The sequence below is a fragment of the Chanodichthys erythropterus genome, chromosome 17, assembly GCF_024489055.1.
Source record: "Chanodichthys erythropterus isolate Z2021 chromosome 17, ASM2448905v1, whole genome shotgun sequence".
Lineage (NCBI taxonomy): Eukaryota > Metazoa > Chordata > Actinopteri > Cypriniformes > Xenocyprididae > Chanodichthys > Chanodichthys erythropterus.
Window position 1 is genome coordinate 39,818,876 of NC_090237.1, and position 12,807 is coordinate 39,831,682.

Below are 12,807 nucleotides of genomic sequence, written 5' to 3' on the forward strand. Positions count from 1 at the left end.
TCTCAGATCTCCCCCATCTCCCTCCGAGCATCTCTCATCATCATCTCTATGACTAAAGGGAGGAAACACTTCATTAAAGCAGATGACCACTCTGTTCATTGCCCATCTGCTGATCCCAGCCTCGAGTCAGGAAACCAAAACAAACACCAAACAGTAATGTGGCATCACCGCGCCATTTGGACATGGCACCGTCCCAGAGGATTCCGTTCATATTTCAGGAGAACAGTTATGTTGCAGTTAGGTTTCATTAATCAACAATCAATTTGTTTCAGAGTTTCAGAGTAGGTTTAGAGTTAACAAAACCAAATAAATCTAACCTGGTTTAGATCAGGTTCAGTGGGTTCACATCACTCACTAAACATTCTCAGAGTTTGATCCAGAGTGTATGATTAACTATGGAGCTTGGGCAAAAGAAAGTGTGACGAAACCGTTTGATTCAATCTGCTGAAGACTAAAGCTGGGGACACATTTAACGACTAGAAGAAACCAGACTGAACTCAACACACTGAAAGACTCCACCGACTGGAGCAGATTTGAGTCTTTGACAGTCAGAGAAGAGCACAAGCCTTACGTCTGAGTCAGTCCACTACACAATACGCAACGTTTGGCGAGTCACAATGACGGGACATTCTGCTGAACTCAAATGAGAAACAGATAAAGATGTCAACACAGCTGCCGCTACTTATTTGAAGTTAATCATCTGTTAATCATAATCTGTTGTGTTGAGTATGGCTGATGATTTCCACTGTGTTCTTAACAAATTTATGCTTGAAATTATTTTTTTGTGTGGAGAACTGCTTAAGAAAATATTGAACCCAAATTTCACTGTAAAAAAACCCATGATTTAAACGGTAAAAGACTGTAAAAATGAAAAACAGTTAATTGGTTTAAAGAACGTTTCTGTACTATAAATACGGTGTATAACTATAATAGATCTGACGGTATATTTAATGTAATTTTACAGTAAAATACTGTTACATAACAATTTTACTGTGATAAATCGTAAATTGACATTTCCACAATTCCTCACGTGACACTTCACATTTGATGTATTTTCGTTGAAATAACTGATTAGAAAAAATAAGAAAAAAGAGTTATGTACATTAGGGTTTCATGTTACATCTAATGTTGTTAAATTAATGTTTATTGCATTTTTTAAATTTCATGTGTGTTACCATGATGGTGTTTAGTGTGTGTGTGAATGACACTGTGTGCACCTTCTATATGTTAGTGTTGTCCTTCTCAGCTTGTGGAAAATCTGCTTGTGATGAACTTTTGACTCATCACCACTGTGTTTGGTGACTGGCAGTGTATTATAAAAGGTACAAAACCTATTAGTACTTCATTAGGTTGGTAAATTTACATTATATCAGTTAATTAAATATGCTTTTTTTTACCATAAATTAAACAGATTTCGTATTTTTTATGTTGCTAAATTTTAAGGGAATTTTTTTTTGTTTTTACAGTATAGAAATTATGGAGATTGATTGTAAGAATGATAAATGCATGTTGATGCCACAAGTTCAACAACAAGTATGTTTCTCTTTCACATTTTCTTTTTGCCATTATCTCCTGAATAGACATTTCATTGTGCCTTTCCTGTTTCATTTAGTTAATTACAACATTTCTAGTGAAGTTTTTCAAGCAATACTGTAGACTGTTATTCTCAAATCAGGAATTAAAAACTAATTGGTTTGTTCTGAGCAAAAACATTTTTTTTACTGCATTATTTATTCTGAAACAGAAGTCACTTAAAATGTTATTTGTATATTTTAATTTTCATTTTATCAGTCTACAGTAAATGTACAATGCTCCCAATATGCTATATAAAAGGGCAACAAACTCTGAAAGCATGACTTCATTTGACAGAAGAGCTGCAGAGATATTCAAGGCACTGTATTTCCTCATCATATTTCCTCAAATATTTTAGATATAATTAAAGTGTATATATATAATTATTGTGTGGTGTATCACTTTGAGCAATCAGTTATCTCTCAGCTGATTGGTCCAGTTTTTTTCGCCCACAATAAAACCTTGGTGATAAACACCACTAAAAACAATTCCATCTTGAACCGAAAAGCCACCAGGGTAGCCACTGAAGCCAGCTTCATGAAATTGGTCACCTATTCAACAACATGCTATTCAAAATGGAGTTTTAAATGTTAACAACAGTGACTATAATTGTTCCAGTGAACTAGCTGTCTTTAGCCTAATAAACAAACAACACCTAGAGTTTTAAATGATTACATTTATGCAAAGTTGACTCAATTGTCATTTATTTGCCATGCCATTTGAAAATATTAGACTTTGTCAATTTATTTTGCCTATTAATAATATTGTTGCTGCTGTTGTATTTATTTATAATATTTATAATATACAGTACTGTGCAAAAGTCTTAGGCTCATCAGTATTTTCACTGTATATATATATTATTGATGAAATTTAACAAAAACAGAAGTAAAACATTAAATAAATATTGGTTCTGCATATCAGTTATCAGATATAAAAAATATACAAATTATCCAAATCGGTTATAAAAAATAAATTAAAAATACATAAATATTAGTTGATTTCTACACACAACTCTTTTGTCAGCATTAGGAATATGACCATGGTTAATCTCCTTGACATTTACCTCAGTGAGCAAAATTACATACGAATACCGGATCTAATTCAACCGTACAAGCTTTGAAAATAGTTCTGTCTTTTTAATGTGATGATGACAGAAGTGAAAAATATTCAGTTCCCACAGGTTTATTCTAGTCACAGTAACTGTAGTTACTACAGTGTTGTGGTGGAAACTATGACAACACTGAGAGAGAAATGAAGTAAAGAGGGAAAGGAAAGATAAGGAGAGATAACGTGTCATTTCCTCACTCCTTTACACATACAAACAATGCGTCAGTTTTGTGTCTGCGCTCTTCAGTGGTGGATGTTGCCATCACCTTCAATGGGACGTTACAGTGCTGCTCCAACACATCATTCTGATGATCCCTCAAACTCAGTGTGAGCTCTCGATTTTCAATGAGAGTGTATCAGCATGAAAAAGGCCAACTGTGTCAGAGTATCAGTTTCACTTTGACTCACCATGTAACCACAAATACACATGCCCGTCCCACCGGGGAAAGTTCTCTATTTGTCACAAAAGCTCAAAGGATTTGGAAATAAAATCACCCATTTACAGTAACCACTCCACAAAAGAACCAGATTTTAACATCATCTGAAGACAAAGTGTGTGATGTTTGCCTGTGCAACACATTTACCGGTGATCTCCTGCATTGTCATGTGGTTACCAGTATGAGGCCATTGACGGACCTTCCCAGCTATCCGTGTTTTCACTGCTATACGGTAGGGGGGGGGCTATTACACATCTTCTGAAAGAGTACAGAATCTCTGGATCAAAACACAAGTGAAGCAGCAGCAGAAACAAGCGAAGATTGCTTACGCTCATGTAAAATAATGCGATCATCAACATTCAAAAGCATTTCAATCTAAACTGCCTAACATTACTGAATGAAATGTCGACTCAGGACGGGGTACAGGACTGTGAAGCTTTGTGGGTGTTGATCTAATCCAGCTGTGTTTTGATCATCGTTCTGAATCTCATCTGGCCGAAGCCCTTGACAAAAACTGCTGCGTTCGAGCTTTTGTAACACGAGGAACAGTAATGTGAAGACTACAAGTGACATTTTAAATACATGTCGTTCAATTGTATTATGAAGACTTGCTGTGAACTTCATTAGCATAAAAGAGTACATTACAGGGTACGAGGACACCTTTACAGCATATGAAGCTCACATTTACACATCACAAGTCCTGTAAGAACACTGACTTTCAACAGGAAAAACATGGAACATGTTCATTCTGGGTGGTTCTTACATGTCACTTACAGATTAAAAAAAAAAAAATGTAACAACAAAAGTATAAACTTTACATCACAAATGTTTTTCTATTGAGAAAAATGCTCACACTGAATACAAATAGGGATGCACTATATATCAAGCACCATATCGGTATCGGCCAATATATGTTCATTTTTAATGTTATTGTTATCGGCCAGATAAGAACATTTGCCAATATAATATATAATGGATTATTTCCTTCAGCTGAGACACTTCAGATGCCCTCTGTTCTCCATGATGATTATGAATTGCTTGAAATATGATTGAAAAGGACTTCAAAAAGGAAAATACAGTGCAACGTACAGTGCAAGTCTGTCATATCGGCTACATAACATTAGAATGAGAACATTATAATCATGTGTTTGGGCTTTTAATGGTGAGACTTCTGTTTTTGTAATCAGGCTCTCAAAAATTATACATATATTTCTTTTTATTTAAATTTATCGGCCAATATATCGGTTATCGGCTTTCAAATATAAAGAATTATCAGTTATCGGTATCGGCCAAAACTTTCATATGGGTGCATCCCTAAATGCAATTCAAATCAATTTACTTAATTTGACATTTTTGTGAATTTATTTGATTAAATTGTCCTTGTTTATTTATTGGAATATTATTATTGAAACAAATATTGTGTATTGAATTATTATATTTGTAATTACATTTCCAGGCTTGTCATGTTTCTCGATGTTGGCAATATTAGTTTCATTCATTTAATATTAGTAGTTTAAAAGAGAAGATTTCCTCGTGAAAGAAAGACTGACATGAAAGTGATGCGAGAGACTCACGTCCTTTGTGAAATTGTCTAATTCTGATCCATTGCTGAATAATAATAATGATAATAAAAATAATAAAAGCCAATTATGATGAACCATGGGAAAAGTGACCTCCCTGCAGCAGTCCTTAGGAATCATGAGGCAGTTTTTCCTTTTATCACTTCAGCAGAGAAACATGGAGGAGGGAAACACTGGGTGATGTTATCAGAAGAGAGCAGTGGTGTCATGTTCAGGGCGTTCAAAGCCCCACAGGAAGTGGACCACTTTCACCACAACAACAGGAACCCCGAATATGTGGTTGAGTGACAGTTCGGATCACAATGGATCTTTGTTTGAAATTTAATTTAAAAAAAAAAGAAAAAAAGAAAAAGTGTGCTCAGTATGTTAAATACATATCCATGTAGTAACACAATCTAGTGACAGATAAAAACAAGCTTCATCTCAACTGATTATTTTCTGTCTTTATTTGGAGCTTGACGGCTCTAAAGCAGACGATCAGGTTCTTCATCTTATCAGCTCGAATCACAGCTTCACTATAAGAGCAGAGCATGTTCTGTCATGTTGTGTGCTGCTCTCAGTGTCTCTTTTACTGTATTAGGCGTGTTTAGCATTTTAGGGGTGTCTTGTGGGAATTGCTTTGCATGCCAGCGCTTTCTTTGTGCTTACTAAGCCCTTCCCAGAATGCCGTGCTCCGGTGCTAATTCTGTCAGTCTGCAGAAAGAATGAACTGCCCTCATAGTTGAGCCGAGACGCAAATGATCCCACAGAAGACAAACTTCAGCAGAAAAGAAAAGCATTTGACTGAGGCCAGAGAAAGAGACTGAAACAGAGCAGCCCTTTCCCAACACAGCAGAGAGTGTGAGGAGCAATCATAACAATCATTATAAACTCGAATGCAGCGTTTATCAGCATAAAACAGACGGCAGCGGATAAGACACATCGCATCAGTGACACTCGCAGTGTCTGACACAAGCTTATTATCAGTGTCCGCCTTGTTTTTGGAGAATTCAGTGTCTGTTTCTGCCATAGACCGTAAAAAAAGATGCGCGTCTATGCTTCCTTCCACTGTAGAAAAATGAAGACAAAATATTCCTGAAATGGTCATTGCCGAAGTCCGAGTGATCGTATCGGCAGGATCAAGCAGTATCAGTATATACTCCCGCAGACTCAAACGCAAGCACAGAGGTCGACCACGACGTTGCTTTTATTGCATCAAAACTAATTAAAACCAAACTTACTGGAAAAAAGAACACTTGAACATGCGTCAACATGAAAAGAACTACCTAAAATGACAAAAAATAAATAAATAAATATGGCTCGCGTCCCATTCAATTTCAAGACCTATACTGCAGCCATCCACCAGGAGGTGATCAAAATGTTTTGGATTCTTACAGCACATTTGGTTTCTGCATCTACATACGTAACTACAGTACACTGCAAGTGTTCTGGTGGTATACTACAGGGTTTGGTGAAAAACAAACTGGAATTTGATGTATTTAACAGAAATCCTGACCTTGGCCGTTGGTCTTCTGTGCATTCTTGAGACATTATTATCAGCGCAGTTCACTCCGACTCGCCCACAAAAACACACAAGTTGTGAGAAATCAAAACTAATAAAAACTCTACTTGAAATACAATCCATATACCTTTTTCTCTGAGGTGAATATATCCATTGTGTTCATTGTAACAATAGGGCCCTATGCAGAAAACGCGGACGGAATCGCAGAATCCAGCCATAAAAACGGAATTTACTATATAACGCAGAATGTCGCGGAATTTATCAAATTTTTGATGAATGAATTAAAAGCAGGTCAGTACACTTAAATTCACGATATAGACTAGTGATTGTGAATATTAAACTGCAAAAAGACTATTTAAACATGAATCCTGCATGCCTGTGTGACTCTGAAATGAATGAATGGGAAGTGCAGTTTTTGTGCGGGGGCGAATGTGTGTTTGTTTAATAATAAATTATTAAAATATATTTTTAAACAATAATCTCAGTGTTGCTTCCATGTTTTAATTTTAACAGTAAAGCTCTGTTGTGCAGCACATTGTTTGACAAAAGTTTAATTTCATGATTGAAAGATACATTCAATGGTATGCGTTCATTTAATTGCCAGAAAAAATTAAATACACAACAGAAAGAAAAAAAAAATCATAAATATATATATATTTTTTAATAAATATTGTTGTTTTTAAGAATTCAATTAATTAGACATGCTTTTTGATTATTACAATGGAATTAAGCCATTAAAATGGAATCAAGAAAACAGAATTTAGTAAAAATAACATTTGAGGAGCAAGAATAAAATGTTTATCATAGGGCCCTAAAAAAAAATATTTTTTTGTTTAAACTGTTAAACTTTTATTAAATTGTTGGTAAATTGGACAAGATTCATTATTTCAATTAAGTAGACATGCTTTTTGATTACTAAAATTTAATTTAACCATTAAAATGGAGTCAAAAAATAAATAAAACGGAAAAAAAAAAAACGGAATCCAGAAAAATTAAAACGGAAAAAATGGAATTTGGGAAAAAACAATAACGGATTTCATAGGGCCCTACAAGAAGAAGTTGTTGCGTTCACATCTGTCAGCTGTCATTCTGTCATCAGAAAACAGAGCTCTGGACCGTGATAATTGACTCACACGGACAGTTTGAGGATTTCTAGGCATAGCATTTTATGCTGCATTTTTATTTATCTTGATTTCTCACAACTTGTGTTTTGAACTGCATCCGTGCACAGAAGATCAACGACCAAGCTGAGGATTTCTGTTAATTAATACATACAAATTCAGTTTATCACCAAATCATTTTTCACCAAACCTTATTGTATACCTCCAGCACACGTGGAACATATTCATTTTCATTTTAGGATGAACTAGCCCTTTAAGTCACGTTTCTTTGAAGTGTGAAGCAAAGCATCAAGATATGCAAGATAGTTCTCTAGGACTAGAAATAAGCTGTAGATTATGGCTATAGTAAGTCTACACAATTCTGTTAACATTGCAGCTTTTGAGATTAAAAAATTAAAGAAAATTTACAGTAAAATGAAAATAACACAAAACCTTGTGTGAAGTCACATATTATTATATTGCAAAACTCCACATATTACTAGATATTGCAGTACTCTGGCGGTTTAACAGGACTTTCACACACACAAATGAACTGTGTACTTGTTGCGGGTAACATTTCCTAACCGCTAACACATGCATCTGCTCTCCTACTAGAAGCCAAACACGGTGAGGACAGTTCTTACATTCACACACACACACACACTGCACAGTACAGCAAAACACAACTAAATGCAATCAAACGTAACCATGCTGCTTTGGCTCATTGGTTAAAGAGCTTTTTTATTTTTTTGGCAAGACATAAAAACTTCATTAAGGTGACACACATTGATCAGTATTTTGAATTGTTGTTTATAGTATGAAAATATTTATCAGCTTAACCCTAATAAATAAGCTCATCGGCTTATGTACGAGCGGGGCAAAACTCTCTCGTAAACACTGACTTATTGACCAGTCCTACTATTCTGGATGACTAGTTGACTAGTAAAAATGAGTAGTCATGAAAGAAAAAGCCGCCCACAGGTTGAAAAGGGACACTGCCACTGATGGACTAATCAAACTAGTTATCAAAAACACAATTCAAGGGTTTAGAGACACAGTCATCAGACACAACCGCATCTAACTGAAACACTGGGGGGGGGGGGGGGTGCAGAAGTGAAACTACAGGCAACACATCCTTCCTAACTGATCATCAGATGCACAAAGAAGAAAAATGACTTCAACGAAAAAGATTCAATAAAAATGACGTGTTTTGTTGACATAATCCCACACAATCCGAGTTCACATCAGCACCAAGAATGTGAATGCAAAACAAAGAAAAAGTCACTAAACAAAGAAAGTTTGTGTGAAGGTCACGGTCCAGACTTACTTTCTGCCTTTAACTCGACGGTAGCGCTGGTTTCTGCAGGAGATCATTTGTCTTCGGAGCGCTCGCACCGTCTGATGGGCTTCAGGAGGACCGCTCATGTCTGAACGTCTACACAGAAGTGCGCGGCTCTGCTGCTTAGCTGCATTCTGGGCTGTGGTGTGATCATTTCCTGTGCTATGACACTCACGCTTCCTTGGGAGTCACTGTGACCCTGTGACACCAGCTCTCTATCTGCACCACTTCCTGTCCCTCTACAGCACTCAATACAAGCACCAAATCGGCAATCATGACTGTACTGGACAGTGTACCACTGTGATTAGAGTTGTCAAACATACCGGTAGTACAGGGTGTATTCCAGATGCTGGTTTCAGATGCTCTTGTTCGTGTTTGTGTGAGCGCTGTGAGCGTCAAAGGTTTCTATTTACAATGTGTTTTTACAAGCGTTGAGCACTGTAGCCAATCAGTCATATCTGTTGAGTGCGTGAATGCAATGGCCTATCAGAGGTGCTGGTCAGTAAGTTAGTCAGAATCCTCTTACCACCACTGAAAACGCATGGTGAATCCTTTCGTTATAACCCACAGTGTAAACATGATGTAAATAAGAGATTCATTGTACAAGCTTTATTGTACAACGGGAGTTTTGGCGAGAGTGCAGAATTCAGTGAGCTTGCGCTTCAGAGATTTGACAGCCTCAGTGCTAATAAAAGGAGGCTCTTCTCTTCTTTGTTTATTACCAATTAACAATCTCAAGACTAAATTAGTTTTTCATGCTGCCAAGTACACGGCACAGTTTCTGAATTGATAACCAACGCATGAGACAAAATGGGAAAATTAAAGTCCCACTGTAGTCAATAATTGTATCCCTTAAAACTCACGTTTGACCACCAAAATGACATATTTAGACGTTTCTTCCTGTGAAAAATATTTCTTCATGCTTTAAAATAGCTTGAATATTGAGTATATGTAGATTAATGTAATGAATATGCAAATTAGCCCCACCTCCACTTGCTCAGGCCAGCTCAGAGATCCACTCGGTCAACTTACTGAAGTAAACCCTCACAATGGTATCGCTCTTTACAACATCGGACACATAACGGTAATTAATAAGATTAGTCTTTTGCTTGACTATGTTATCAAACAGCTAAAATTGTATTGCTAATATACACAAACCATTGTTCCTGTTCATCATCTCAGAGTCAGACAGCTGTCTTCTAAAAATCAGTTTTCTTATAAACGCTTTGAACAACTCAGAACATCAGTGGAGAAAGACATATAGTTCATCATAACATTGTAATATACATCATACACCCGCTATATTACTAAATGTACATGATTTTTCATATCAACAGAAAAATATACAGGGAGTAGGGTTGTCACGATACCATAAAAATGTCTTACGATACTATACCAGCTGAAGTATCACGATACCAAGCAGTATACAAAATTAACCAAAAACATGAAAACAGACCAGATTACTTCATTAATGAGAATGAATAACATGCTTTTATTACCAATCAAATGAATCATTGTAAACAAAATTCATCGTAGCACTGCACAGAAGCTGTATGAACTGACATAACGATGTAGCATTTATGCATTTACACTTCAATTACAATTGCATAAATAATGTTATGATATTAATGTTTCAAATATACAAATCTGAATATAGAAATAAAAATGTTGGCGGAAAAAAAAATGATAGAATAGACCTACTTTTAGATGGTAAAAAATGATAGAATAGACCTACTTTTAGATGGAAGACTAAAGTCGCCAGTAGGTGGCAGCAAGTTTTAATGATTAAGTCAATGAATCATTCAACCGATTCATTCAAAACGGCTGATTCATTCAGGAACGAAGCAAATGACTGTCTTAATGAATCGATTAGTGAGTCAGTGACTCGCCCAATTTGTTCAAAAACAGATTCATTAATTTAGAAATGAAACAAAAACAGCGCTCTTGCTTGTGTCACGAACTATCAAGAGCATTTTTGCCAGCCTATCTTAAAATATCTAACCCTGACTGGAGATCAGTATGTATATTAAAACATATAATACATTTATAATTATAAAATCACGATTGATATGATTGATAAGAACCGAGAGCAAACCCGCTATAACTTATTGATGAATGGAATTGCATTTGTCTGAATCGTGTTTGCAAAGATGTTTCTAGAAACAAACTATTTAATCTTTTCCAGAAGTGGCCAACTGAGCAATGGAAAAACTGTGAGAATTCAGTCTTATATAAAGATTTTATGATGTTAATTAAGTGAATTTCAGACCCTTCCTCCAGATAAAATGCACTGCGAACAACAACGTGCAAGCGCAACTTTATCTCATTGCAAAATTAACTGAAGCATCAGGAAACAATAAGGCGCTAATTCTATAGAGCATTTACTGGCACAGCAGACAGTCAACGGCAGTCTCTTGTAATGTTTTTGCAGGCACGCATGTTCAATTGAAGTGTACCTACCGCACATACAACATTCCTTACGGTACTGACGATACTACCGTTTAAAAAATACAATGGCATCGCCAGTATTTTGAAGCTTTAGTATCGCGATACTACCGTAGTACCGGTACACCGTGCAACCCTAACAGGGATAACCTGGTTTCTCTCGTGACTCCTGTTAGCTCGCTGTTAATATGCTAAAACCCGCTGGCATGTTGGTGTGATTGGTTATAAGGTAGTTTGTGAGGTCACAAACACCAGCGATTTCAAACCGCGGGTCTTTTTTTCACTGCAGTTTTGAGGAGAAAATACTCAGCAGTGGTGTTGACTGATGAATGTGCACATGGTTTGTCTTAAAGCATATTAAAAACACACAGACATATAAACAACATTAAAAACTTGATTTTCACCACTTAAAAAAGAAGTACTTGACAGCTTTTACTCTGGTACAGACTAATGAAATTTTGAAGGTCATTCTTTGAAGGTCCTTAGAGTGCCATTTAAAAAATTTAGAGTGTCATTTTTCAGAAAGTTTTGTTCTTAATTTTAATTCCCCATGGTACTTCCACAGAACTGATACATGTTGTTTTGTTTATTCAGTCAAATTCATCTTACCTTCCTCTGCGATGCCGGAAAGCCATCAGATTATTCTGTGAGGATAAATTGAGCAGACGTTGAAATCCTGTCTGACTGTCAAATGAAATGTGTCTGAATGACACTGAAGCAGTAGTTCCTCAGAATGGTTTCAGGTCATCTGACCTGCGCTGAGCTTTAGTGCACAACACACCACTGACAGGAAACTCAAAGCACCTGCCTGTCATTCCCTCCTGTACTTCCCCAGCTACTGTATGACAGCAAGCATTCTAGACCAGGCCAGAGACATCCTCATTTTTTTGGTTAGTGTCTGTTAGGAATGGGAATGAATGTTCAGTTCCATCAATACAGACGGAAGACCGTTCTCACATGCTGTTAGAAGTGTTTCCTGCACCACTACTGTGTATTTGAGAGCTTGCAGTCTAAATCAAAAGACAGAAAGACAGGCATGGACAGACAATATATATATTAGACAACATGCATTTCTTTAATACTGAATACAGAAATATATACAGCTCCTGTTGTGGTCCAACTGACAATAGAATGACCGTCATGAGCAGGTTCTACTTAAAAAGAAAGTAAAAGAAAAACAAGCTCTGAACTTGTGAGTATTCGGTTGAAATCAATCTAAGGAATCATTCACCCAATCTGTCAGTCACTCTTGACTTACTTCCATTAACACCATCATCTAACTACGATGGCTTTAGGTTTTCGATCCTGAGGATTTATTTTCAGCGTTGCGGAGAAACCTCCTGTGATGATGTGGATGAATGGTGCGCAACAGATGTTTGTGTTCTCTAACTCATGCAGAGCTGCTGACTCACTGCACTCATCCAGGAGTCTCATCTCCATAAAACAAGTTCATGATTGATGCTCCAAGATTAACAGGGTCTCTGTGTGCACTGATATTCTCATGCCACTTTCCCAGCAACACGGATGGAAACTCCATTCATTTACATGCTGTTTTTAACTATGGCAATTACCACAGAGCAGCATTACAGGGGTTTGGGCTGAAACCCTTTCGGGAACAAAAACAAGGCAACAGTGGCAGGGAAAAACTCCCTGAAAGTAAGAAAGAAACCTCAGGAGGAACCTCAGGGCTCAGAGGGGAAAGCCACTGTCTTGTGTTCATTATGTC

General features: G+C 36.6%; 1 protein-coding gene across 3 annotated transcripts in view; it reads right to left on the reverse strand.

Annotated features, from left to right (window-relative positions):
- limk1a (LIM domain kinase 1a) overlaps positions 1-12,807 on the reverse strand; it is a 65,110-nt gene that overhangs the window by 34,363 nt on the left and 17,940 nt on the right. Inside the window, exon 1 of one of the 3 annotated variants that reach the window (XM_067366395.1) lies at positions 11,691-11,807. The exons of 1 other annotated variant lie outside the window; for it this stretch is intronic. In XM_067366395.1, coding sequence (XP_067222496.1) covers positions 11,691-11,716 — 26 coding nt within the window. In that variant the 5' untranslated portion in view covers positions 11,717-11,807. Of the gene's footprint in view, positions 1-8,624; positions 8,903-11,690; positions 11,808-12,807 lie in introns of those variants that run through there. One more of the 3 variants, XM_067366394.1, reaches the window with a different exon arrangement.